The sequence below is a fragment of the Rattus norvegicus genome, chromosome 10, assembly GCF_021556685.1.
Source record: "Rattus norvegicus strain SHRSP/BbbUtx chromosome 10, alternate assembly SHRSP_T2T, whole genome shotgun sequence".
Taxonomy (NCBI): domain Eukaryota; kingdom Metazoa; phylum Chordata; class Mammalia; order Rodentia; family Muridae; genus Rattus; species Rattus norvegicus.
Window position 1 is genome coordinate 10,652,456 of NC_141543.1, and position 27,164 is coordinate 10,679,619.

A 27,164-nucleotide genomic window follows, 5' to 3' on the forward strand; every position below is an offset into this window, starting at 1 on the left:
CAAGTGGCTCTTCACAGCTTCACGGCGTCGTGCAGCTGTCTCATTGCCTCCAAAGCTCCTCACCTCCCCGCTGTGCCATCCCCCAGTCCCTGGCCACAGCCAGTTTGCTTTCCACACCTGCAGACTTTCCTGCCCCGTGCATTTGGCATCAGTGGGACCGCAGGGAAGCCGGCTGGACTTTAGATCGGAATGATTTTTAGGATCATTATAAGCCGTGGCTGGGAGCCTGGTGGCCTGGTGGCCTGGTGGCCTTTGGCAGCCTTCTCTTTCACTTTAAATTGGGGCTCAGGCTGAACTCTGTGAGGACAGCAGGCTGCTTTAATCAACATGGAAGGAAACGCCTGCTAAGTGCACAGGCCCAGAAGACTTACTGTTTGTGGGCAGGGCTGGGGATAACGGACTCTCCTGGACTCTCAGGGAATTCCTTAGAAACAAATCTGACAGAACGCGGAGTGTCTCTATACCCTGACATTCGCTGATCTTAATTCAGAACACCGAAGATCACTGCGCCCGGTACTGTGGCTTCTTCCCAGGATTTGGGGGTGTTTCCTCTCCGGCAGTGTTACTTACCTGTGTGCTCTCCTCAGGACGTGAGGGCCCCTTTATCTTTTCATCTCTGAAGCAGGTGGGGAGGTGCAAGCCCTGTGAGGCTGCGTCTCCGCACCCCAGCCAATATGGAGCCGTGTTTTGGAAGAGGCAGATAATCTTGATCAAAAGCGCTTGGTGATAAAATAGTTGAAATCTATACTTGTCGAGGAATTTTTATATCGTGTATGGGTATGTGGAAGTTTTATTTTACCGTACAAAAAACTGTCTTTACTAAAGGTAAGTCCTGTGTGTTAGAGCGCTAGAGAGAGCAGGTCCCCTGCCGGTCAGAATCGGGTCTGTTGCCTGTATTTCTTGTGGGTGTGACTTGGGAACAACCTGTGCAGAGTAAGGCTGCTGCTGCTCCTCCAGGCTGGAGGAGCTTCCGGAAAGAGCTCTGGAGGCCATGGATGTGATTCAAGCCCAGCCTCTCTCTCACCTTTGACTTGTGATAAGCAGCTTAACCTCTCTGAGTCCGTTTGTTCAGGTGTGAACACACACACACACACACACACACACACACACACACAATGAACAGCAGTGTCCAGTGCCATCTGGCATTTCCTTCTTCCTTCTTGGGCAGAGTACACAGTATTTTTAGTGGTGGACGCCCAAGACGTGGGTCTGGAGGACTTGGCTGTGACACTGAGAGTGACCCAGTGAAAGGGTGGAGATAGACACCAGCCAGCTCAGTTGTGCCTGTCCTCAGAGCGGTGGAGAGGAATGATCTGCAGTTTCTGTTGCCACAGGCAGACTGTAAACTGTCCTGGGAGGGTCTGGCCTTGGCTGGGCAGATAGAAGGAGTGCCAGATTCAGTGAATGGTTAACTTTGTATTGGGAGGGTTCATCTGTGACAGCAAGAACCCTCTCTGGCCTCTCTGGACATGCTGGCCTTCTCCAGTGCCCTAGGGGAGTGACAAACGGTGGCCGTGTGAAAACAAAGTCTTAACCATTGCAGTGGTGTGTGGCCCTCAAACTCACCTCTCCCCACAAAAAAATCTCATTCCTTAATTATAGCTTCTCTTGTTAGGCAGAAATTAAATTTAAATTAATTAATTGAGTTAAACATAATTTAATTGTTCTGCTTGGGATGGAGGAAGCTGTGGTAATGAACAAGCCCGAGAGAGCCTTCTCTGTAGCAGGCATGGGTGGAGCCTGTCTCCTAGACACAGTCCTGCAGGCTGTCAACTGTGTATCCCATCCTGTCCTGTGTATCACTGAATACCATCTCCCCCAGGGCAGATCATCGAGGCTCTGCTCGCTCCAGGGAGTCTGGGGATTCTGAGTGCTGACTTGGTACAGGGCAGGGGTATTCTCCCAGCTGGTCTGGACTCTAGTTCTGTTCTTGCATTGTCTGCAGCTGAGAGTTGCTTCCCTAACTCACAGACCCCTCTGCAGCAAGCTGTACAGGGCCAGCCACAGCAGGGACATCGTGCCAAGCGTGACTCAGTAGACTTTCCTAATGGTACAACTTCACGTCGTGGTGACCCCCGAGCATACTACTTTGTCATTACAGTTCTACTGTTGTTTTGAATCATAATGTACATACCTGTGTTTTCTGATGGTCTTAGGTGACTCTCCAAAGTGTCACGACCCACAGGTTGAAAACCACTGCTCTGGGCCATCCTGAAAACAGCAAAAACCTGGAGTGTTTAGGCAGCTGGCCCTGCAGTCCCCCAAGGCTCTCTGCTCCATGTCCCACCTTTAAAAATAGGCTTGGAGTTAGGCATAGTGACACATCCTCAGTGTTTGGCAGGAGGAGACCGGGATATGTGTGTTTCAGGCCGGCCAGCGCTACATAGTGAGGCCAACCAACCAATCCAATGAACAAACGAAAGATCTGGGATCGCCAGGTCCTGTCAGTTTGTGCGAGGATGCTGAGGTCTAGGTTTGGAACAGCTAAGGTTAGAGACGTCATTCTGGGATGGTGGGGACGGCCATCTCGAGCTCCTTGTGTGCCCTTGGGAAATGCTGGGGTAAGGTGGGTCTGGATGAACAGTTGAAAGATCTTAATGACAAAGTTAAACTGTGGGGAGGAAGGAAAGGGACAGCCTGATGCTCCTTTATTTCCTCCACAAATCTCCCAGTTACTATGGCAACTGGATTCTGTCAGGATCACCTGACTTGACTAGTGAGGCCACTCAGCTGCCCAGGACCAACAAATAGATGTTACACGAGGGACAGGGCCCGCTCGCATCACGGCTTACATCACGGCTTATAGCATGGCTTACATCATGGCACGGAGGTCAAAGGACAGCTTGCATGAGTCAGTTCTCTTCCCTACCATGTGGGTGGAAGCTCTGTGAGCCTTATTGCTGGCCCTTCCTTTCTCTATCTCTGTGTATCTGTCTCGTCTCTGTCTCTCTGTGTGTGTGTGTGTGTGTCTGTCTGTCTCTCTGTTTCTCTCTCTCTCCCTCTCTCTCTCTCTCTGTGTATGTGTGTCTGTCTCGTCTCTGTCTGTCTCTCTCTCTCTCTGTGTCTGTCTTTGTCTCTCTCTCTCTTTGTGTGTGTCTGTCTTGTCTCTTTCTCTGTCTCTCTCTCTCTCTCTCTGTGTCTGTCTTCGTCTCTCTCTGTGTGTGTGTCTCTGTCTCATCTCTGTCTCTGTCTCTCTCTGTGTCTCTGTCTCTGTCTCTCTCTCTGTGCATGTGTGTGTCTCTGTCTTGTTTCTGTCTCTGTCTTTCTGTTTCTCTCTGTGTGTCTCTCTGTCTCTCTCTGTCTCTGTCTCTCTCTGTGTCTGTCTCTGTCTCTCTCTCTCTGTCTCTCTCTCTCTCTCTCTCTCGAATTATAAATGTTTATATGTTTGCTGGACCCCACAGTGTAGAAGAGACTGTTCATCTGCCTGCTCCAGAAGATTCTGTCCGAGCACGTGAGGATGATACTCAGTTAATGAGGGCATGTGTTGGGACACGAGGCAGGGCCTTACTCTCCAAACCAGGAAGGTTTGAAGGTCAAGCCTGTAGGTCAGTTCTTGTGAAATGTAGTGCCAAGGCCAGGTATGGAGGCTGTAATTCCAACACTGGGGAGCTGAGTGGTGGTGGGACAGGTGTTCCAGCTCTCCAAACCCAAAATGCAGGTGCTGAGGTGACTGCTGTGTGAAGCCCCTCAGCTGGTGACCCCGGGCCATTTTCACAACACCCTTTTCTTGCTTCTCCCCTGCTGGGGGTAATTTTAGCATTTCTGGACACACCAGAAGATTTCTGATCTTGTAATTTTTTTTATGTGGGACCTCAGTTTTCATAGTAAATCTAGGAAGCGTGGCTGTCTGTTCATGGGACAGGAAAGGACAGTGCGTTCTTCACAGCTGTCCCTCTCATAGCAGGATAATTTCAGTCACTGCCAGCAGCCTTATTCCTCTTGTCAGGACTTTCTGCAGGCTGGGTCGGTGCTAAAGGGATGGTGTAGGCTACCTCCCAGAGACATCAGATGATTTTTGGAGCCTCGTCTCTCTGCGTTTCTTCCTTTCCTGTCAGAAGAGACCCACGGTACACCTCAAACTGTCTTGGTCCTGTCTCATTCTTGTGTGTGTGTATGTGTGTGTGTGTGTGTGTGTGTGTGTGTGTGTGTGTGTGTGTGTGTGTTTCTAGCTCTGAAGTGGTTTTCACAACAAGCTCGTGCGATCTTCTGAAATCCCCTTTCTGACCTCTGGAGAACTTGGTGTGCCTTCTCCCCCTACCTCTGCATGGTACTTCCCACACATTCTAGTACAGCACTGATGTCTGTGGATGGAGGCGCCAGGACTGCCCAGGCCGGTACCATGGCACACTGCCCTCAGTCCTGGCTGCCCATGTCCTGAGACAGGCTTGAATAGCTCTCTGAAGCCACAGAGCCTGCCCTGCCTGGCTGGGAAACAGCACACAAACAGCCCTGTGCCCCATGACCGCTGAGCAGCAACCGTCCGGGGCTCAGCCTGGATCTCAGAATATAAGTTCCAGGCAGGTAGCAGCTCTGCCAGGGACAGAAAGGCTCTGCTCTCATGGAAGCCACTGTGTCCCTCGCTGCCCTGGGACTCCACTCTGCGATGAGAAAATGAATGATATGGGGGTTTACTTTGGGACCGTTTAGAGCAGGCTCCTGCTGTGTATCCCAAACTGGCCTCCTAATCGCTATGTAGCCAACAATGACCTTAAACTTACGATCATCCTGCCTGCCTCTCTCTACCTCTCAAGTATAGCAATTACAGAATATTTGGCACCAGATCCAGTTTTTGAAATGCTGGGATCAAACCCCGGACCTTGTGCACGCTAGAAAAGTACTCGACCACATCCCCAGCTAATATGCTTTTCTTTAAGATTAAAACATTATGTCTGTTATGTGAGTTTAGCCTGCGATTATGTCTGTCCATCACGAATGTGCACTACCTGCAGAGGCCAAAAGAACCACTTGGGTCCCCTGAAACTGGAGTTACGAGTTATGAGCCTCGTGTGGTTTGGGTCCTCAGGAAGAGCAGGTCTGCTTCACGAGGAGGGCAGCCTAGGGCCGGGCAGATGGTTCTGCAGTCAGAAGAATACACGTGGCTCCAGGGGAGAACCAGAGTTTGGGTCCCAGAATCCATGGCAAGTGGCCCAAAACTGTCACTAGAGCTCCAGGGCATCTATGACCTCTTCTGGCACTTCATTCTCTCATACATACACACACACACACACACACACACACACGGATTTTAAGAGGAAATAAAGAGGCAGATTCATTGAGCACCTTGTTGTGTAGGTCAGGCTGCCCTTGAACTTGCCTTTTCCACTCCAGGGCTGAGATTTCAGTGTGGGGCACTGTGCCCTGAACACAGTTACTTTGTAAAAACAAAACAAAACAAAACCACAGATGGTCAAGTACCAGTTGTACAAACTGAAATTTTGTATTTTTAGTATTCAGTTTTATATTCAATCTGCAAATACAAACGGAAAAGAGCCCATGTAGCCAGCCCTGTGTGATGAAAGAAAACGACCAGTCGCTCCAGACACCCTCTCCTGTTCTCTCTAGAGCGCTCTCCCGGTACTACCGGGTTTTGCTCACACCCTGCCCGTAGTTGGCATGTAAATGCTGCAGTCATTTCCGCTGATTAGTGAAAACCACATCGATTAAACAAGGAACACTGAGCTCTGAGTGTGCGGGCTAAAGAGGAGGCTCCTCAGATGCAGCTCGAGCGTCTCCCGCCCCAGCCCATCCCACCCCATCTCTAGGTTCCGGTCTGGGGCACAATAGCTTACTTTTTATCTGCACTTGAAAGTCCCTTTTGAAGGTGATAATTTCCTTGGTCGTTCATTTTGCCAGATTGGAGGCTGAAGACTTGGGCCATGGTGGGTGGGCGCAGGGAATGTGGATGCTGTCTTTCTCCCCGCCCCCTTTGGTGGTGTTTATGACAGTCTCGGGAAGTCTGGGCTGCTCTCTGACACTTGTTATATGGCTGAGGATGATCTCGGTCTGCCTCCACCTCCCCGGTACTTCTGTCTCAGGCATCTGCCATCCCTCCACTCTCTGGGTCAAGAGAATTTCTTATGGGTGTCTTCTACTTTTGTTTTAGGTAAAATGTCGGCTCCAGGACCTTACCAAGCAGCTGCAGGCCCTTCTGTAATGCCTACTGCACCCCCAACCTATGAAGAAACAGTGGGTGTCAACAGTTACTACCCAACGCCCCCAGCACCTCAGCCGGGACCAGCCACAGGGCTCATTACGGGCCCGGATGGGAAGGGCATGAATCCACCTTCGTACTACACCCAGCCCGTGCCTGTCCCCAACGCCAACGCAAGTATGTCTGTTCCCCAGGTCCTTGCCACTCCTCAGTCACCCAGCCTGTGGACTCCAGGAGGGAAAGAGTGGCAGTGAGGGGCCCAAGTGTAAAGCCAAATGACAGGCACTGTGATGTCCACCCCACCCTAGTTTCTCATAGGACATTTCAGACATCCCGTTGTTGAGGCCTGCAAGTTCCCTATTATACGACATATTTAGTGGCCAGCAAGATGGCGCAATGGCTAAAAGTGCTTGCTGCTGAGCCTGACTACCCAAGTTTGCTCCCCAGGACTCAAAATGGTGGAAAGAACCGGCTCCCCAAAGTTGTCCTCTGACCTCCACATACATGTATGTGTGTGTGCGCACACACACAAGCACAGACGTTAGTAAAAATGTGATCGAAATAAACAAACAAAAACCCCAGGAAAAATATGTTTAGGATCCTCCCATGCCTGCCGGGCTGTCTGCCCTCGATGCCACCCGCGCCCCAGAGTACTTGGAGTGGGAGGTTGTGAGTTCTGAGACGAGGGTGGAGAAAGAAATCCCGTCCTGCGGCCAGCTGCCATGGGAACAGGAGGAAGAAGCAAACCACACTGAGTAAGAAGACGATGCAGAGCTGCCATCTGTCTATTGGTGCAGGGTCTTGCCCAGACCCATGGGGCCTTCTCCAGAGTCCTTGTCCTTGAGGTCCTGTGTAGCCAGGTGTGTGAGAGCACTCCTTGGCTCTGTGAGCTGATGAGAACCATCTGAGTTCGCCTACCCTGCCCTTCATCTTTGTTTCTGTTTGTGTGTGTACCCGTGGGGGCCAGAGGTCAACCACAGGAGCTATCCACCAAGTTCTGTTTAGTTTAAAAATGTGTGGTGTGTGTGTGTGTGTGTGTGTGTGTGTGTGTGTGTGTGTGTCTGTATGCATGTGTGCATATGTGTATGTGTGTATGTGTGTATGATGTGCCTGTATGCAGGCTTATGTCAGTGTGCACGCATGCTTGTGTGTGTGTGTACACATGCGCTATATATTTATATAAATATATTTTTATGAAATGCATTAGCACATGTGTGTTGTGTAGGTGCTAGCAAGTATGTATGTATGTATGTATGTATGTATGTATGTACATATGTGTACCATGTTGCATACCTGATACAGAATTTGCCTTTGGATTTGCAGGGGTTGTGAGCTACTATGTGGGTGCTGGGAAGAGCGCCCAGTGCTCTTAATCGCTGAGCCATCTCTCCAGCCCCCTCTCACCTTTCTTATGTCTCACTTCCCTCATCTGTGATGTCTGGAAGCAGCCCTCTGAGTCAGGGGTCATTCCCTCTGAGTCAGGGGTCATTCTGTTAAAATTAACTTCCCTGTGTGGAGCACAGAGCCATCCTCGGCTAAGAAGAAACAAGTGTGGTTATGGTGTTCGGGTAGAGAGTGAGCCAGCAGCTTTTCCGAGACAGGATATTGTACGTAGCTGTAGTTGGTTGTGGACCAGGCTAGTTCTGGGCTCCTGATTTTCCTACCTCTAATTCCCAAATGCACAGACTGCAGCTGTGCCTCACTGTGCCCAATGTATGAGGTCCTGAGGGCTGCCACGGACTAGGCGACCACGCAGCCAACTGAACCACCACAGCAGCCCCGCGTCTATTAGACCATCCTGTGGCCAAGGAATAACTTGTCCCTGAACCAAAGCAAAACAAAAATTACTTAATGCAAGTTTGCGAATAGCCAAAGGGTGCTTCTTCTTGCCTTTTGGAATCAGAGTCTCAGTGTTATGAGTTAATGCTGGGTGGCCCCAGTCCCCTGACCCCAGGCCATGTAAATGGCATTCTAAGGACCTAGAAGTGGAGGAGTGTGGCTTTGACAGAGACCCTCCAGAGCCTCTGTCACTGGAATCACCTCCTGGCTTTCATAGATGTCTTGCAGCTCGGCTTGTGGCTTTCTTCTAAGCAGTGTTTTATGGATTTAATCTGTGGATTAACTCGGTTTCCTGGCCGTGGGCTTGTGTTTTCCAGTTGGTTCCAGTTGGTATAGCATTATCATCAAGTGTCAGAGTGCACCTGTCGTGTGTGTGTGTGTGTGTGTGTGTGTGTGTGTGTGTGCGCGCACGCGCGTGCGTGTGTGTGTGTGTGGACATGTGTGCCTGCATGCAGGTGTATGTGAATGTGTGCATATGTTTGTGGGTATGTGTATGCTTCTGTGTTTGTGTGTGTGTGCGCGCGTGTTTGTGCACATGTATGCCTGCATGCAGGCGTATGTGAATGTGTGCATGCATTTGTGGGTATGTATATGTTTGCATGTGTGTCTGTGTGTGTGTGTGCGTCTGTCTGTCTGTGCATGCCTACATGCAAGTGTATGTGAATGTGTGCATGCGTTTGTGGGTATGTATATATTTGTGTGTGTGTGTGTGTGTGTGTGTGCACGTGTGTGCCTGCATGCAGGCATATGTGAATGTGTGAATGTGTGAATGCGTTTGTGGGTATGTATATATTTGTGTGTGTTTGTGTGTGTGTGTTTGTGTGTGTGTGTGCATGTGTGTGCCTGCATGCAGGCATATGTGAATGTTTGCATGCGTTTGTGGGTATGTATATATTTGTGTGTGTGTGTGTGTGTTGGAGGTGGGTCTTGGTGGCAAATGTACATTTGATGTCCTTAGAGATTAGGCAATATTTGCCTTGCAGGATCCTAGTAGCACTTGTCCCTTTGACTTCAGTAACAGCCATGCAGAGAAGGAATTCTTGAGCCTACAAATTCACTCCACACCACTTTAGCTCATGGCACAGTTGTCAGCCACCACTTCCAGAATTCCCAGCTCACCTCTCCACTTAACTTCCGGCAGCCCCTCCTGGCTATGGAAAATCAGGCTTAAAACCCATCATGTCCCTGCATCTCTAATCCCGTCTGCAAACCACCTCAGTGAGCCAATGGCGGACCTAAAGAAGGAAGGGACTTGGGGCCGCAGCTGCTGCTGCTCCATTGAGTCCGAGCTCTAGGCCCAGAGTCTTGGCATTGATGTCTTCAATAAGGGCCTCCCCAGGACAGCTGGTCTAGAAGAGCCAGGTCCTGCCAGGGGGACAGGAAAATCTTTCTCTCTCCTCTGTAAACTTTAGAAAATTCCTCAGAAAATTCTGAAAACCTGTCACCATTTTCTCTCTCTGTCATTTTTCTTTCTCTTTCTTTTCTGTTTTAAAACATTCATGATACTCAGGGGGCACAGGAGGAGAATTGCCTTAAATCCAAGGCCAGCATTATCTGTGTAGTAAGTTCCAGGTTAGCCAGGCCCTCTTCCGTCCCACACCTTTCTAAACATTGTGTGTACACAGATACACTTGACATAGAAGCAACTATTGTAGGCTGCTGAGGCAGGAGGACCACGGATTTAAAGGCAGCATGGGCTATGTGGTAAGATTCTCATAATCACAAAAAGATGAAGGAAAAAACACTTTAATTATTCCACTTAAAAATAATACTTGATTTATTCTTTGAACATTTCGTGTTTGTCTGTCTGTCTGTCTGTTCATGTATTCTTGATTGGATCCACATCATCCTCCTCCCCCCTCCCTCACTCTCCCTGTCTGCCTCCTTCCCACTCTTTCCTATGCTTTAATCACATTAAAGTACAGCTCGGTGGTGTTAGGTTCCCCTCCACTGTTTAGTTTCTGAACTCTTCATCTTCCCAGAGTGAAGATGGCCTTTAAACTGCATCTTCACACAGGCATGACTGACGTGGGCTCCTGTAGGCGTCGCTGGAGTCTCCCCGTGCTCGTCCTTGTGACTGGCTGTGTCAGAGTCTCCATCCCTTGAAGGCTGAGATAACTGTCTAGACAACTGCATCTTATTTCATCCTTGGAAGCCACTGGGCGATCTATGCTTTTGGGCAGTAAGAATGATGCCACAATGAGCTTGGGCTCCAGGGTCACCGCCGTAGCACCAGCCCTCCTGTGTTGACATCAGCAAGCACGCTTTCTTGCTCACTGCAGAACCTGTAACCTGCAACCCTCTGCTTTTAGTTGCAGTGCAGACGGTTTATGTGCAGCAGCCCATCTCCTTCTACGACCGCCCCATCCAGATGTGCTGTCCTTCCTGCAACAAGATGATCGTGACCCAGTTGTCCTACAATGCAGGAGCCCTCACCTGGCTCTCCTGTGGCAGTCTGTGTCTGCTGGGGTGAGTGTACTGCCTTGGCCTCTGGAGGTGCCCACTCTGGGTGACTGGGAACCTAACTGTGACAGGGGCTGTCCCGTGTGTTGTAGGGATGTCTGAGTGTGGGAATGTGTATGCATGGCTATAGAGGTCAAGGTTAGCCTCTTGTTTGCCTTGTCTACTAAGACAAGGTCTCTCACTGCTCTTAGATCTGTTGAAGAGATTGAAGTGGCTGAATAGTAAGCCCCAAAGACCCTGACTAACTCCCCACCTCAGGATTATAAGCTGATGCCGTCAGGCTTTTTCCCGATACCTTCAAGATAATTCAAGAAATTACTTCCCTTTCCTTTTCTCCTCCCTCTCTCCCTTCCTCTATTGGGCGTGAGTGCGTGTGTGCGTGTGTGTGAACATGGACATATGCTGTGGTACACATGTCAAGATTAGAGGACAACTTTCAGTGAACAGTTCTTTCTGCCATGTGGTTCAGGGAATTGCACTTAGGTCCTCATGCTTGCAAGACAGATTCTTGTCTGAGTTACCTCCAGATACCTAGAGGATTCTCCTTCTCCTCCCCCTCCTCCCCCCCTTCCTCCTCCTCTTCCTCCTCTTCTTCCCTCTCTTCCTTCTCCTCCTCCTTCTCTTCCTCCCCCCATCTCCCTCCTCCTTCCCTTCCTCCCCCTTCCCCTCTTCCCCCCTCACCCCCCTTCTCCTCCTGTTTTTATGGTGCTGAGGTCAGAACTCAGGATCTCTGCATGCTAGGCTAGCACCATCTGTGTACTCAGCCTGGTTGAAGATGTTGAAGGCTGAGCAGGGTGGTTGTGTCCTGTAATCCCAGCACCAGCAGGAGGAGGCGAAGGTGGGAGGAATGAAAAGAGAGTGAGACCTTGTCTCAGTAAAACACAAAGCAGGGCCAGCAAGATGGCTCAGCAGGTACATGTGCTTGCCACCAAGCCTCACAAGCTGAGTTTGACCCCCAGAACCCACATAGTGGAAGCAAACACTAAACTCCCAAAAGTTGTCCTCCGACATCCACATGTGTGCCATGACACATAGGTATTCACACATACAGAGTGAATGAGTGAGGGAGTGAACGTAGAATTATAGATGGAGTATCTGGAGCAGTACGCCTGGTCTCTGCTTTCTAGGTGTGTATAGCACCCCCTCCCCACAGGGCAACCACCAAAAATTTCCCTTGCAGCTGCAGAGTCCCCCTAAGTGGAAACTGTGTTCTTAACAGACATGGAAATCACTGGGCTGTGTTCATGTAGGGACCCGCAGCTGTTCACATCTGTAGAGGGTGGGACCTTTTTGTCCTAGAATTTCATGACCTAAGTAATAATTTTTGCTTTGTCTCTGAGAGAAGCTTCAAATAGTTCATACCTTAACACACATAAATGCCTCCCCCAAGGTGTGCTTCTCCTTACAGCCTCTGGTATTTTCCCATTGCTAGTGCAGGGGGATTACATAAATATTTATGTCTGCACTAAAAGAGATGCTAGTCTCGGGATTGGGGATTTAGCTCAGTGGTAGAGCGCTTGCCTAGCAAGCGCAAGGCCCTGGGTTCGGTCCCCAGCTCTGAAAAAAAAAAAAAAAAAGAGATGCTAGTCTCTGTTCTTGGAGAGAAATCTGAGCAAATGCAATTGCAGTTTTTCCTAAAGCAGGTAATAGTGGGAGCCTCACCCTGTGAGCCCCTGCACTTGTGAGCCCCCTGCACCTGTGAGCCCCCTCACCTATGAGCCACTGCACCTATGAGCTCCTGCACCTGTGAGCCCCCTCACCTGTGATTCTCCTCACCTGTGAGCCCCTGCACCTGTTGAGCCCCTACACCTGTGAGCCCTTGCACCTATAAGTCCCCGCACCTGTGAGCTCCTTGTGAGCCAGTTGGCTACAGCTGTGTGCTTTTTTCTGGACGAGCAGAGACATCCACTTTTGGGCAACCAACTCATATCTCTTCACAGTCTGCTTGTGACTTAAGGTGGACAAGGAAAAATATTCTTCCTTATTTCAAAGATGTAGAGCCTTAGAGAGTCTGTTCTCTAGGGAAGAAGTAGAAATGGGCCTCTGGGTCTGCCCTTCTCTGTCTTGCCTATGTGGACTCTTGTATCCATTCTTTGGGCAGAAAAGACTTAAATAAAAGTTCACTGCTAACTAGGTCTGCCATCCCAGCACTTAGGGGTGAGGTAGGATCACAAGCTCGGCCTGCTTGAACAACTGAGTGAGACAGTGTCCACAGTGAAGGAAAGCTGTGCGCGTGGTACACACCTGCACTGCCTAGAACTAAGGCTAGCCTCTGCCACATAGTGGGTTTAGGCTACCTGAGATGGTATTTCCAAAAACAAAAGTAAAATGATAACTGGGGGTATGGCAGAGTACAGAGTGGTGGGAGGCTTGCCTAGCATGTGTGAGGCCTAGTTTCCATCCCCGTACCACAAAGTGCTGCTGGACCTGATGGTGCACATCTGTCACCCTAGTCTTAATGAGATGTGGGTCTCACTAATCAGATACCCTCGCAGGCAGATGGCTTCCCTTCTCTATGTGTGAGCTCCCACCTGTCTTGGGGAGTGTGCTGAGAATGAGCTCTGAGTGTTTGGGGTTGCAGCCAGCAGCCAGCAGTGTTTGGGTTTTATGACATTTGTAGGAAGCCCCACTCGTGTGTAGAAGACTGTTAAGAGGGGTCATCTGGGGAAGCCAATTTCCTGGTCAGTAGAACTCTGAAGACAGCTCTGTCCCCCAAGCTAACCCCAGTCCCTCCTGTTGAAGTTGGACTGGATGCTGCCGTTGGAATTTTCACAGTCATGTAGCTAGGTGGGCTGAGCAGGTAAAACACAGGCCATGGGGCCATCTGACATGTGAACTCTGCCCACCCCCCATGCCCTCTTTTCCCTCAAGACAAGGTTCCAGCCCTGGCTGTCCTGGAACTCTCTCTGTTGACCAGGGAGGCCTGTGTGACTTCTTTACAAACCAGTTTGCCAGTCCTTATTTAAGATGATGGTGGCTGCTGCTTCCTCTTCCTCCCCTCCTCTTCCCCTTCATCCTTCTCCTCCTTCAGACTCATCTTGAAGTCACAGGGTAGCCAAGGGTGTCCTTGAACTGCTCCCCCTGCCTCTACCTTTCTAGTGGTGGGATTACAGCCCACCCACGTCCAGTTTATGTGGTGCTGGGGGTGGACCCACAGCTTTGTGGGGCAGTCCAGAATGTCCCTTCTACCTTTTGAGTTTACTTTGCCTTTTTTCCATGCCGGAGATACAGTTCAACTCCCCCACATGCTGGGCAAGCACTTTCCCACTGAGCTGCATCCTGAGTGCTGGTGTTTTGTTGCTTTTCCAGTCTTAACTGAGTAGCCCAGGCTGGCTTTAAATCAAAATTCTCCTCCCTCTGTCTTTCTAGTGACAGGATCTCAGGTGTGTACCACCATGCCTGGCTATGCCTCGTTTCCATACTCTGGATACTGGTTTTGGGTTTGGGGGCCCATCTAGAGTTTCCAGGGTGGTCCTGTATTAAGAGAATTATTTTTGCAAAGACCCTCCCCTTTCCTTTTTGAATCAGAGTCTCCTGTATCCAAGGCTGGCCTCCAACTACCCTGGTGGTCAAAAATGACCTTGAATTTCTGATTCTCCTGCCTGTGTCTTCTGAGTGCTGGCTTGCACATCTGGAAAGTTTTGTGCGTGCAGGGACATGTTCTTCCAGATGGTCTTCAGCTCCACCCCCAGCCCATCAAAGGCCCTTCAGGGGTTTCCAGTGCAAGTGCACAAACCCGTGCTCTTGGCTGCACCAGCCTCCTTCTGCAGCTGGTGACGTGTTCCTTGTGTTTCTCCTCCCAGATGCGTCGCTGGCTGCTGCTTCATTCCGTTTTGCGTGGACGCCCTGCAGGATGTGGACCATTACTGCCCCAACTGCAAAGCGCTCCTGGGCACCTACAAACGTTTGTAGGACTCGGCCAGCCACAGGGGAGGTAGACAAGTGCTCCCGGAAGTCACCCAACCCTTGCCCAGCGCAGCCAGAAGACGTCCCTTCCTTGATCTCTTCATGAGCTCGTCTTCGTGTCTTTTAGGGGGTGGGGAAAGTCGGAAAAGTAACAAACCCCCAAACCCAGAAACTGCTGCTGGAGTTGTGCCCTGCACATGCAAAGACGTGGACCTTGGGTGTTGCTTTAAGGGTTTACCGCCTGATCTCGTTACCCCACTAACTGTGATTGTTACTCCATTTGCATCTCGTCTGCTGATTTGCCACTGCCTGCCCCCTCTTCCTCAAGAAGAGGCCTTCCTGGTGCCAGGCTCAAAACCCGAAGCTACAGTTTGCCTTATTTTTCACTGTTTGGCTTGATCTGTACCATCTCTCCCAGCCCTAATGACAGAGACCTTGCCTTAAAGACTTTGCGGTTCTGTAATTGCAGACTTCTCCAGCACTCAGAATCACTTTAATTCCATAGAGTTGTTCCTCTCCACACACACCCCTCCCCCGGTGCACAGAAGGGCTGCCGACACCCACCAGACTCATACAGAGAAGGTCACAAGTACTAAATGAAAGGCTCCCAGCCCACCTTGTCTCAGCCCCTGTCCTGTGAAGGGACTCCTTCCTCACACAGTTTCTGTGACTTCCTTTTGTTCTTAAACACATGGAAGTTACTTGGCAGGGAGACATTTCTAGAATAATTTTTGTGATCACGATACACCCTTCATTCTCCGTTTGCTGGTATGTTTTTAGTTGGTTTGGTTTTAGTTTTCCACATACAGTCTAGCTCGTGGCCAGCCTTGAGCTCCGAGGAGATCCTCCATCTTCTCCTCTCAAATACCCAGGGCCCAGACATTTGCCTCTGCACCTGCTGGGCTTTTTCTCTCATTTTTCCTTAACAGAAAAACAAACGGGTAATTTCATCGACTGCCTATGTAGGTTTGGTGTGGTTTTGAAAACCTTGTTTCCATGGGGCCCCTTTGGGGGAGTCAGGGGGCCCCTGCACGAGCCCATGCTTCAATGCCGAGAGATTGGCTGCTGGAACCCCCTGAAGCATGATTTCATGTTTTAGAGATGAGCTTCTGTGGTACGGTCATCATGGTCTCCAACATCAACAGACAAGGTAGAAGGATGTCAACGACAAAGATAAGTTCAGGGCTCTTTCTAGGGTCACCACTCTGTCCTGTGTAACACTGACACAGTCTGGCCAGCCTTTCAGGAGGTCCTGGCTCCCTCCTAAACCCATGTAGGATCTGCTGCAAGTAACAGTGTATGAAGTCAACCTGACCTGGAACAGAAGTCTGCATATTGGTTAAGATACAGCCTATGTATCTTCATACAACGATCCAGAAGTACTAGACATCATTTTTGCAGTGAATTATGGGTACCATACATGACTTTGATGATATCTGCTTTTAAACAAATAAAATCTTTGATCACTCAGTGAACAATTCAGTTCACCTGTTAGGAAGAAAGGCCTTGTGTTGTGTTTCCAGGAGTTGCCCAAAGAATCTTGGGCTGCTCTGTTCCACTAGGAAGTCTTTCCTGACCCACCTCAGGCTTCAGCCACAGCAAGATGACCGTTGCTAACGAGTTGCATTCGAAGGTTTGGCAGTCGGAGCCCATGGCTGTCACTGATGGCAGCAAGCCACGGCTTTCAAGTTTTAATAAAACGCCAAGAAGAAAGCTGTCCCCATTCACTCTCCGAACAAAACCCTCCTTGTTCATCGGCCTGGGGTGGCTATGAGATGCTAGGAGAGGGGGTGCCAAGCCCAAAGCGTGGCTGCCACCCCTTCCTCCTACCTGTGGTGACAGCTAGGTGTGGGGGAACTGAATCATTTAGTTGTGGTTTATATTGCACTGAAACCCTTATTTCTGAAATTGCTGCTCGTGGGGTCTCAACCGCTCAGTTTCTCTTTTATTTGGTCAAGTTCAAGGCCGTGCAGTTAGAAGTTTGGCTGTCATTGTGATGTGTAACTGATCTCAAGCTGGTATTCATTACACATGCAGAGTCTTCTAAACAAAGGCCCTGTGTCAAGGACTTCAAGATATATATTACATGGAGTTAAGTGCCAAGATGGCCACGTGCTTTTGTGAATTTAGACTCCTGCCACTGTTTCTTGTGGGGTAGACAAGTAGGCTAGCCCCTGAGGTCCATGGATCTACCTAGGCAGACTGCTATCTGGCTGACAGTCAACATATATCCTAGGCTTCCTTTTACCACACCCCCACACAGGACTGTACAGACTCTCCAAGAAGGGGCTTTGGAGGGGTGGCTATTTCCCTGTAAGCCTGTGGGTAGAGAAGCTGAGAGGGCGATGCAGGAAGCCACGGTGAGGATGCACAGGAAGTGACTGGCCTTCGGTAGCTTTCTGCTCTTGGGCCACGGCTTTTGACTTGCAATACAGGGTGGGCATGAATGCTTCTACATCAGGGTCTCTTCACCTGACCTCTGTCATTTCTTCACTCCCTTCTGCCTGTTCTCTACTACTAGGGATCAAACCCATGGCCTCCCCCATCCTAGGAGTAGTACTAGTACTAGTACTACTAGTCCTAGTACAGGACTAGGCCAAACAACTGCCCTCCTAGGGAGGTCAGCTGCACCTGTTTGCAAGAGCTCCTTGCTGATGTTGTTAACTGTACCCACACCCCACGAGGGATAGAGAGGGTCTTGTTGACTGTACCCACACCCCACGAGGGATAGAGAGGGTCTTGTTGACTGTACCCACACCCCCACGAGGGATAGAGAGAGTCTTGTTGACTGTACCCACACTCCCCATGGAGGATAGAGAGGGTCTTGTTGACTGTACCCACACTCCCCATGGAGGATAGAGAGGGTCTTGTTGACTGTACCCACACTCCCCATAGAGGATAGAGAGGGTCTTGTTGACTGTATCCACACTCCCCATGGAGGGGTAGACAGGGTCTTGTTGACTGTACCCACACTCCCCGTGGAGGTTAGAGATGGTCTTGTTGACTGTACCCACACTCCCCATGGAGGATAGAGATGGTCTTGTTGACTGTACCCACACCCCCACAAGGGATACAGAGAGTCTTGTTGACTGTACCCACACTCCCCATGGAGGAAAGAGACGGTCTTGTTGACTGTACCCACACCCCCACAAGGGATACAGAGAGTCTTGTTGACTGTACCCACACTCCCCATGGAGGATAGAGATGGTCTTGTTGACTGTACCCACACCCCCACAAGGGATACAGAGAGTCTTGTTGACTGTACCCACACTCCCCATGGAGGAAAGAGACGGTCTTGTTGACTGTACCCACACCCCCACAAGGGATACAGAGAGTCTTGTTGACTGTACCCACACTCCCCATGGAGGATAGAGACGGTCTTGTTGACTGTACCCACACCCCCACAAGGGATACAGAGAGTCTTGTTGACTGTACCCACACTCCCCATGGAGGATAGAGAGGGTCTTGTTGACTGTACCCACACTCCCCATGGAGGATAGAGAGGGTCTTGTTGACTGTACCCATACTCCCCATAGAGGATAGAGAGGGTCTTGTTGACTGTATTCACACTCCCCATGGAGGGGTAGACAGGGTCTTGTTGACTGTACCCACACTCCCCGTGGAGGATAGAGATGGTCTTGTTGACTGTACCCACACTCCCCATGGAGGATAGAGATGGTCTTGTTGACTGTACCCACACCCCCACAAGGGATACAGAGAGTCTTGTTGACTGTACCCACACTCCCCATGGAGGATAGAGACGGTCTTGTTGACTGTACCCACACCCCCACAAGGGATACAGAGAGTCTTGTTGACTGTACCCACACTCCCCATGGAGGATAGAGACGGTCTTGTTGACTGTACCCACACTCCCCATGGAGGATAGAGACGGTCTTGTTGACTATACCCACACCCCCACAAGGGATACAGAGGGTCTTGTTGACTGTACCCACACTCCCCATGGAGGATAGAGACGATCTTGTTGACTGTACCCACAACCCCCACGAGGGATACAGAGGGTCTTGTTGACTGTACCCACAGCCCCGATGGAAGGATACAGAGGGTCTTGTTGACTGTACCCACACCCCTGATGGAGAAATAAACAAGGTCTTGTTGACTGCATCCGCACCCCCATGGAGGGGAGCCAAGAAGACAGGAGAGAGGTGGCTCTAGTGTGGCTGTGGGGAAAGCTTCACCCCTGTTTGGTAATGACTTCCTTTGAACTTTATTGGGGAGGGGTATCATGCCTCTACACCAAAACCCTTACCTATGTTCTGTAAGGAGTCCCAGTAAACTCATTCACACCCTGAGTACTCTTGGGCAGAATTTGGCCTTGGTTTGCCATTTTGACTTTGGGAGGAGAGGTAGAGTTTGCTTAGGTCCTTTCCTGGAAGGAATTCTAGTAGCCATGTGACATCCTGAGCCCTTGATTTGGCCATTTATTGTTTTCTCTGTTCTGTTTTGGTTTTGAACCAGGCCAGAGTCCACTATTCAGGCAGATAGAGGGCTCCAGAGGTACCTTTGCCCTACCTACCCTCCCCCAACCCCAGCACTGGCATGAGAGGCACTACCACTCTTAAAGACTCCAGAATGCACAAGAGGGCGCATGGCAAGACTGCTGGGGATGGGGAGCTTGTGGCTGCTTTCCTAAGCTGTAATTTGCATTTTGTGTTCCTGTCTGAAATTAAAGCAGCAGAAAGAATGCTCACCCCATGCCAAATGGGAGGTGATGGCTGAGGATAGGACCTCCCTCCATAGGCCTCAGTCTAAGACAGTCAGGAGAGTGTATTTTGCTGAAGGGTCCTTTTGTGTGTCTTCCTGGGTATGTGCATGTAGGGGTTTGGGTGTGACTGGCGTGGGGGTCTGTTATATAAACTTTTCTAGAATGGACAGTGTAGCCCTGTGCTGTGGGAGCTTGGTGTGCGTGTGTGGTAGAGGGTGTCTCTGATGACAATGGCATGGCCAGCTCAGTAGCTGTCAGCCTAGGGTCAGCTGTTTTGTGGCCACTGGAACATAATGACAGGGTGTGTCCCGTGTCACCATGTGGTTGATTTGGTGTTGCGAGCTGTCTTCTCTGCTGTTCTAAGTCCGTGCTCTCTTGTTTTGTGTGCAGCTTGCTCACAGCTGGCAGCAGTGAGTCAGTGCAGGCCTCCACCTAAGACAGTTGTGAGTGTGCGTGCATGCGTGCATGCGTGTGAAAGCCAAGCCCCTTGAGAGAAGCTCCTAAGATACCTTGCTGACGTGAGCACTGAAGGATGCGCTAGCACGCTCCTGCCTGGCTTTCCCTACTTGCAGCCATTCAGTCTTGTCTGAAGTTCCAGCCAAGGCAAGACATAGTGGGAAAGACTTGCTAGGCCAGAAGAATGCTCTCCACAGCTTTTGTACATGGAGCCTGGGGGACCCCAAGCCCCTCTAGCAGCATGATCAGTGTGGGCTGGCTACCACAGAAATGCTTTCTTTGTGTTGTCTTAGTAATTAAAAGGGAAGACGCCTGAATAGGACCATAACAAGGCTTCCTCTTGTAACAGTGGAGGGGCTGAACTTTCTCCAGCCCAGTATGGCGATAACCTACTGACGTGGGCTTGGTTGCTTACAGCAGACAGTTCAGACGACCTCCTGAAGAATTAGGTCAGTTTTGGTCACTTGTGTTCCCTTTCTGATGTTCTTTTCCTTTGTTTTCTATTTATTTATTGTTTGTTTATTTATATTTTCCCTTTCTTTTCTTTTTGAGAGGGTTCTATAACCTGGGTTGGCCATGAACTCTTATGAGGCTATGTAGCCAAGATTGACCTTGAGTTTCTGATCTTCCCACCCCACCTCCCTACTGCAAGCACCCTTTGCCAGGTTTATGTGTGACAGAGATGGACCCAGAGCCCTGAACATGCAAGCCAAGTACTCTGCCCCTGAACTGATGTCTAGCCCTTCATGGTTGACTTCTGTCTGGCCTGGGATACTGGGTATAGTTCATTCTGTAAGCCCTGGTTCTTATGTGCCATGCTCCAGGACACAGCCTTGAACATGAGAGGCTTTTGTGCCAGACAGCCTCAGTTCCGTATCCTGGACCCACATGGTAGGGTTCAACTCCTACAGGTTGCCCTCTGAGCTCCACACCCTGGCACAAACTCACAAATAAAATAACTAAACATAATAAAAAGGTGTCTAAAAATAATGCTGTCACATCCCCTGCTTCTTTATGGTGAAGATCTTGCTTGTAAATGCACACTGAGATGCCCTCACTCCTGCCAAGAACCCAGAAAGAAAGACCAGGGGCTGGAGGAGACTGTGCATGCTGGGTAGCAATGGTAGAACTGTTCACAGCAGAGGGACTTCCTGTCTGAAACTCACCCAGGGCTTATTAGAGTACATTACAGCACTGGCCACATCCTTCTATGTTGTTAGAGGTCAGGGCTGTGAGCTGTTGGATGTTCTGTGGCCTCCTTGGTCTCCACCCAATAGTCTCATGAGCTGTGGTTAAAACACACACACACACACACACACACACACACACACACACACACACACACACACACTTCAGTATTGCTTTCAGTACCTTCTAGGCACAAAAAAGGCATTAGATTTTCTGCTAGAGCCCCAGCAAAGTGCAGAGTCCACAGCCAATCTTCCCACATTTAGAATTCGTATCCCCAGCTGCCCTGAGCTTATGGTTAAACACATGTTACATCCTAAAAAAGGAAAAAAGTGCCCACACCCCATGGTGTGGGTGAACCTCAAAAGAATGAGGCAAAGAGAAAGCAGATGCGAGAGGCCATATGCCTCAGACAACCTGAAGTGCACAGAACAGAGCTGGGGATGGAGCTCAGCTGGCAGGGTGCTTATCCGGCATATGCAAATAAATCCCTGGGTTTCAGTCTCAGCACCACACCACTGAAGGGAGCACTGGGGAGGAAAGATCAAAGCTACCCTTAGCTGTATAGAGAATAGGGAGTCGTCATGGCCACGTGGAGCCCTGTCAAAAGGAAAGGAAGGAGGAAGGAGGGAGAAAGGGAGGGAAGAAGGAAGGAGGGAGGAAGGGAGGAAGGAAGGAGGGAGGAAGGAAGGAAGAAAGGAAGGGAAGAAGGAAGGAGGGAGGAAGGAAGGGAAGAAGGAAGGAGGAAGGAAGGAAGGGAAGAAGGAAGGAGGGAGGAAGGAAGGGAAGAAGGAAGGAGGAAGGAAGGAAGGAAGGGAGGGGAGAAGAAGGAAGGAGGGAGGAAGGAAGGAAGGAGGAAGGAAGGAAGCGAAGAAGGAAGGAAAGGAGGGAAGAAGGAAGGAAGGAGGAAGGAAGGGAAGAAGGAAGGAGGGAGGAAGGAAGGAAGGGAAGAAGGAAGGAGGGAGGAAGGAAGGAAGGGAAGAAGAAGGAAGGAGGGAGGAAGGAAGGAAGGGAAGAAGGAAGGAGGGAGGAAGGAAGGAAGGGAATAAGGAGGAAGGAAGGAAGCGAAGAAGGAGGAAGGAAAGGAGGAAGGGAGGGAGGGAGGAAAGAAGAAAGGGAAGAAAGGAAGGAGGGAAGAATGAAGAGAGGGAGGAACTGTCAGCAGACACCTACTAGAGCTTTGAGGTAAGAAATTTTTTGTGGGGGTGGAGTTCATCTTTACAGAGACTGAGTTAATTCACACTCCACATGATTCACTTGAAGTGTGTGATACATTTTGGTTTGGTTTTTGTTTTTGTTTTTTGTTTGTTTGTTTGTTTGTTTTCAGACAGGGTCTCATGTGGCGCAGGCTGCCCCCTAATTCCTGATTCTTCTACTTCTGCCTTGTAAGTGCTGGAATGACAGGTGCCAGCCACAAGCCCCTCAGCATAATGAACGATTTTGAGTATATTTGCAGTGCTCTTAATATTTTACCTCCCCAAAAGGAACTTTGAACCCTTGAGTCATATGTGACCCTGCCCACCCACAGCCAATCAGTTCCTTGTGAAGATTTACTTATTCTGGGTATTTCTTGTAAGCAGTCACATGATACCTGGGCTTCCCTGTGTGTCCTGATTTCTTAACATTTTTGAGGTGAATGTAACTTGAACATTGTTCTCTTACTTTTCGTTGCTGTGTAGTGTTCCACAGTTGGAGTGAGACTTACGTATCCATTCACATGTTAGTGGCTAACACTAACTTTATCTTGGACAGGTTTGTGTTCTTAGGACCTGCTATTCTCTGTATGTGCTGCCCAGAACTAAATGAATAGAGACATTCCATTTCATAGTAAAGATGGCTTCACAGTGCCCTGTTTGCTTGTTTGTTTTGAGAGGGTCTCATTTGTTTATCCCCAGCTGTCCTCAGACTTACCACATCGCAGAGGACAACCTAAGCCTCCACTTTCCTAGAGCTGTAATTACAGGGATGCTGGCTATGCCTTGTTTATCCAGTGCTGGGCACCGAACCCAGAGCTTCACGCATGCTAGACAAGCAGGATCTACTAAGCCTGGCCCCGCATAGTTTAGCGCCCATCTTATCGTCTTTTGAAATTCTGAGCAGTGGGTGGGTGGGCATGTTTGCAGATGGAAAGTTATAATTAACAAGCTGGTTAAGTGGGGCTCGGTGAGGCACGCCTATAATCCCCGCATGTCAGAGGTGGAGGCAGGAAGATCAGGATTCCAGGCTAGCCTGGCCTTCAGTGAGACCCCATCTCAAAACCTAGAGAGCCCTCCAAAAATCGAGCTTGCCAAACTACCCAGTGTGGCTCTGCTGGCACATGCTCTGTGCGCATGCCCTGGGAGCCCGGAACAGGCTCATCCGGAGCCCGGCAGCACAGCTGAGGAGCCCAGTCCTGGGGAAGGACAGTGGATAGAAACCACGTGAGCACACAGTGCAGGGGGCTTCTTGCAGTCAGAGTGCATAGCCTGGGACAGTGAAAAGCAGTCTTGGATCAGCCTGGCATTCCGTGCTCTTTCGAAAGACTTAAGCATCAGGAAGGAGACAGAGGTCTTAAGCTGCGCATCCTCTTCTCGTGCCCCTGTGGAGACCTTTTCATGGGAGGAAGGAGGAGAGATTTTTCTAGACCTTTCTCCTGGCTTGCACTCAGCACTTGGTGACTGTCCATGCCTAGACCCTTCCCCATGTCGATGGCCGTCAACACCAGGAGGAAGTGCTCCATAGAGACAGAAGAGGAGGCGGTGCTCCTTCAGCCTGTGTTGCAGTGAGGAGTCACAGGCTGTGAGTTTGCTTTCCTGCCTGCTGCTCTTCTGGGTCAGCTTTGTGTGCCCTCCCTCTCCCAGCCTGCCTGAGGCCCCGGTTGCAGCAGGATCAGGAACTTGACCTCTGATTGAGAAAGTATATCAGCTGACAATGAGTAAGAGTTCACTAGTATGTTTGTGGGTGTCAGCCTGTCATTAAGGGTTTTCCCAACACGGCACATCAGAGCGGCAGTAAGGACAGTGTGGGCTAGCTACACACTGCAGCCGTTTGGCAAGTGTCTCCTTCCCTAATTAACAGAGGAAAACACTGCACTGCTCAGAGTTAAGTTACTGATGCAGGTCCAGGTAAGCCCTTCCGGAGACTGTGGACCATGATGCCTTAGACCGTGCACCTTTTTATTGTTGTATAATATTTCACTTTATGGAATGCCCCAACTTGTCTATCCAGGTACTTTTTGAGAGCTGTTTGCTTGTGTTGTTTCTAACGCCGAGTAAAAATAGCAGCCGTGAACACCCATACAGAGTGAGGCTGTGTGTCCTTCCCCCCACACATTTATTTACTGGGTGTGTGAATGTGTAGGCACACGTTTACCATGGTATGCATGTAGAGGTCATAGTACGGGGGTCACGTCTTTCCTTCCATCGTGTGGGTCCTGGGGATTGAACTCGGATCACCAGGCTCGGTGGTGGGCACCTTCACAAGCTGGCCCATCTGGCTGGCCCCTTGTACCTTTCGTGGGTAGATGCTCATACTGACATGCTGGGACCTAAGAGAGAAGTGTGCTTGTATAGAAACACACAGCTGCCTGCTTTTATTTGTATTGCTTTTGTGTAAATCTCTGCCCTCTCCTGTGAACTTGTCTACTGTGGCTGGCTGACGACCTCATGATCTGTCTCCCAAGTCTGGGCCCTGCTAAGCTCATCACGTGACAGCTCCTGCATCTGACTCCTCTCTGGCCTTTGTTCTCTCTCTGAACACAGGAAGGAGACTTCACTTTTCATTTTCAGCCCTTTAGTTGTTCCAGTGAATTAATAAACCCAGAGACATCAAGAAGGACAGGCAATAGTTGTGCCCCCCTTTAATCCCTGTACTTGGGAGGCAGAGGCAGGGGGATGTCTGTGGGTTTGGGGCCAGCCTGGTCTACAGCGTGAGCCCTAGGACAGCCAGGGCTGTTATGCAGAGAGAGCCCGTCTCGAAACACCAGAAAAGAAAGAAAAAAGAAAGAAACTGGTTTTCAAAGGTCGCTCGCACAGCTCACTGAACAGTCATCAGAAAGGAGTCACCCTCCCTCCTCCCTGCCTTCTCATGATGAATAGGGGACAGAGTCTCCCTACCCCTTTCATCTCAAAGATAACAGAAGGGCAGTATTTCATAAGACAGGCCCGCCAGGCTCCACAGCTCGAGGGCCCTCTACTGGGATGTCCCTGTCTCTACAGGACATGCTAGGGGTGTGCCTCAGTTGGTAGGGTGTTTGCCTAGGGGGAGGGAAATGGTGAGCTTAATTCCCAGCACTGTCTGAGCAGTACACCATGATGTACACCTACAATCATAGCACTTGGGAGATGGAGGGCAGGGGGATGTGACTTTCAGGGTCAGCCTGGGCTACATGAGACCCTTTCTCAACACAGAGAGAGGGGGGGAGGGAGGGAAGGAGGGAGAGAGAGAGAGAGAGAGAGAGAGAGAGAGAGAGAGAGAGAGAGAGAGAGAAAACACAAGCCCAACCCATCTCTTCTTTTGATTTTGCTGTTCTGAGACACAGAAAGTATCTCCTAGGATATTCTGATCCCCCTGCCTCAGCCTCTTGAGTCTGAGACAGTGGGCCTGCATCACCATCATGTTCAGAAGCAGTCTTCTTGTGAGCCACTGGTGGGCCCAAGGCTCTTAGCAACTGGAGCTCCGTGGTGTGGACTGCGGAGTGTGCGCAGGCCGGACATATGAGGCAGGAGGATGGGAAGCCCCTGGCTTTCCTTCACTGTTTCTGTGACCCTAAAATTGTGAACAAGGATATTGTCTTGGAAAAAAACGAAAATCAAAACAAGTGGTCAGGGTGCTCCCTGCTCTTACAGAAGGGCAGGGTCTGGTTCCCAGGACCTACTCTGGCTCACAACTGCCCCAACTACAGCTCCAGGAGACTTGGCACTAATTTCTGTGCTCTGCAGAAACCCACACATGTACTGTACATATGTGTATTTGGTGTTGCACATAAGCGTACTCAGGAACACACACACATACAAAATAATAAATCTTTAAAAAAACACAAAAATAAAATCAGTGTGAAATGGTATCAGTCTAGGGCTGCGGGGGTGCGCGGTGCGGGGGGGGGTGCGCAGTGCGGAGAGGGGGCGCAGTGTGGGGGGGTACGCGGTGCGGAGAGGGGGGCGCAGTGCGGGGGAGGGGTGCGCGGTGCAGGGGGGGCTCAGTGCCGGGGGCGCAGTGCTGGGGGGGCGCAGTGCGGGGGGGCAGTTGGCTCACATGGGCAAAGCCCTGGGTTCTGTCCCCAGAACAGAGAAAACACATTATTAGAAAGATGCAGGCTAAGGTTGGGGATTTAGCTCAGTGGTAGAGCGCTTGCCTAGGAAGCGCAAGGCCCTGGGTTCGGTCCCCAGCTCCGGGGGGGGGGGGTGGGGGGTGGGGGGAAGAACCAAAAAAAAAATTGAAAAAAAAAAAAAAAAGAAAGATGCAGGCTCCTGACTTCCAATAGTCCCATCTGCGTAGTAGGCCTGATTCATGCTCTGGTCATTGTGAGTGGAAGTGACGTCTCATTAGCTCCAGGAGTGCAGATGTGAAAACACAGAGTGGAAGCAGGGTCTGTGGCAGGTGCTTGTCTAAAAGGCCTGTGGGAATGCTGTCCCTTATCCTGGCTCCATGGCCCAGCTGACCAAGGTTTGGCCCTGTGATGCTCTAACTGTTTAGAGATGGGACATAGTGCAGAGCTCCTGGGCGGCACATCATCTTGGCCTGGCATGACAGCAGACACAATGAGCTACCAGTGACTGGGACAGAGGGAGGCAGGGCCGCCCTGGTGATTCTGTTTCTGCAATGGGGCATAGGCACTAGTTTGTAGAATGCCCACTCTGTTAACATTTCCATGTTGCCTGGAGACCACAGCACAGATGGCAAGATTTGGCTCAATGTCCCGACTCTGAATGGGGAGAATCCAGACTATAGACTGAGGTAGACTCTCCCAGGGGAGAAGGTGGAGAAGGGCCCAGAAAAGCCACCAGGGTTAAAAGAGCAAGGCCTCTTCAGCTAGAGTGGATCAAACCCTCAGAAGCTGTGTGAGGTTGGGGGAGTGACTTACCCTCTCTGAGGCCTGCTCCACCTAGTGGGAACATGGCTGGGGAGCTGATGGAATTAATCCACATGAGGGTTCCATTACTGCTAGACACAGCCTTCTGAGGACAGTGTTGTCATTATTACTATTAGGATCTGTTCTTGGAGGCCACGAGAAACTCTCCTCAGAAACTGCTCCCAGAGCACCCATTGCAGGGCATTGCGGTCAACTGTTCATTCCCTGGCTGGCATCGTTTCACTGTGTGAATGTTGTCTGTAGATGCATTTTGTGTCCCCACTAGGCATTTCATCCTCAGACCAACCTTCTGGGGCTCAGCTTTCACCTCTCCCCGAAGGCACCCTGGAAAGCATCATAGGCCCCCAGAAGCTGGGACTTCAGCCTCG

At 50.3% G+C, this 27,164-nt stretch overlaps 1 protein-coding gene across 4 annotated transcripts in view; it reads left to right on the forward strand.

The window, feature by feature from the left end:
- Nucleotides 1-16,072, forward strand: part of Litaf (lipopolysaccharide-induced TNF factor) — a 36,666-nt gene extending 20,594 nt beyond the window's left edge. For 3 of the 4 annotated variants that reach the window (XM_087574207.1, XM_087574205.1, XM_087574208.1), the window contains exons 2-4: nucleotides 6,104-6,328; nucleotides 10,303-10,459; nucleotides 14,257-15,861. In XM_087574207.1, coding sequence (XP_087430333.1) covers nucleotides 6,109-6,328; nucleotides 10,303-10,459; nucleotides 14,257-14,365 — 486 coding nt within the window. In that variant the 5' untranslated portion in view covers nucleotides 6,104-6,108 and the 3' untranslated portion in view covers nucleotides 14,366-15,861. Of the gene's footprint in view, nucleotides 1-6,103; nucleotides 6,329-10,302; nucleotides 10,460-14,256 lie in introns of all 4 variants that reach the window. The other variant, NM_001105735.3, reaches the window with a different exon arrangement.
- The last annotated feature ends 11,092 nt before the right edge of the window (nucleotides 16,073-27,164 follow it).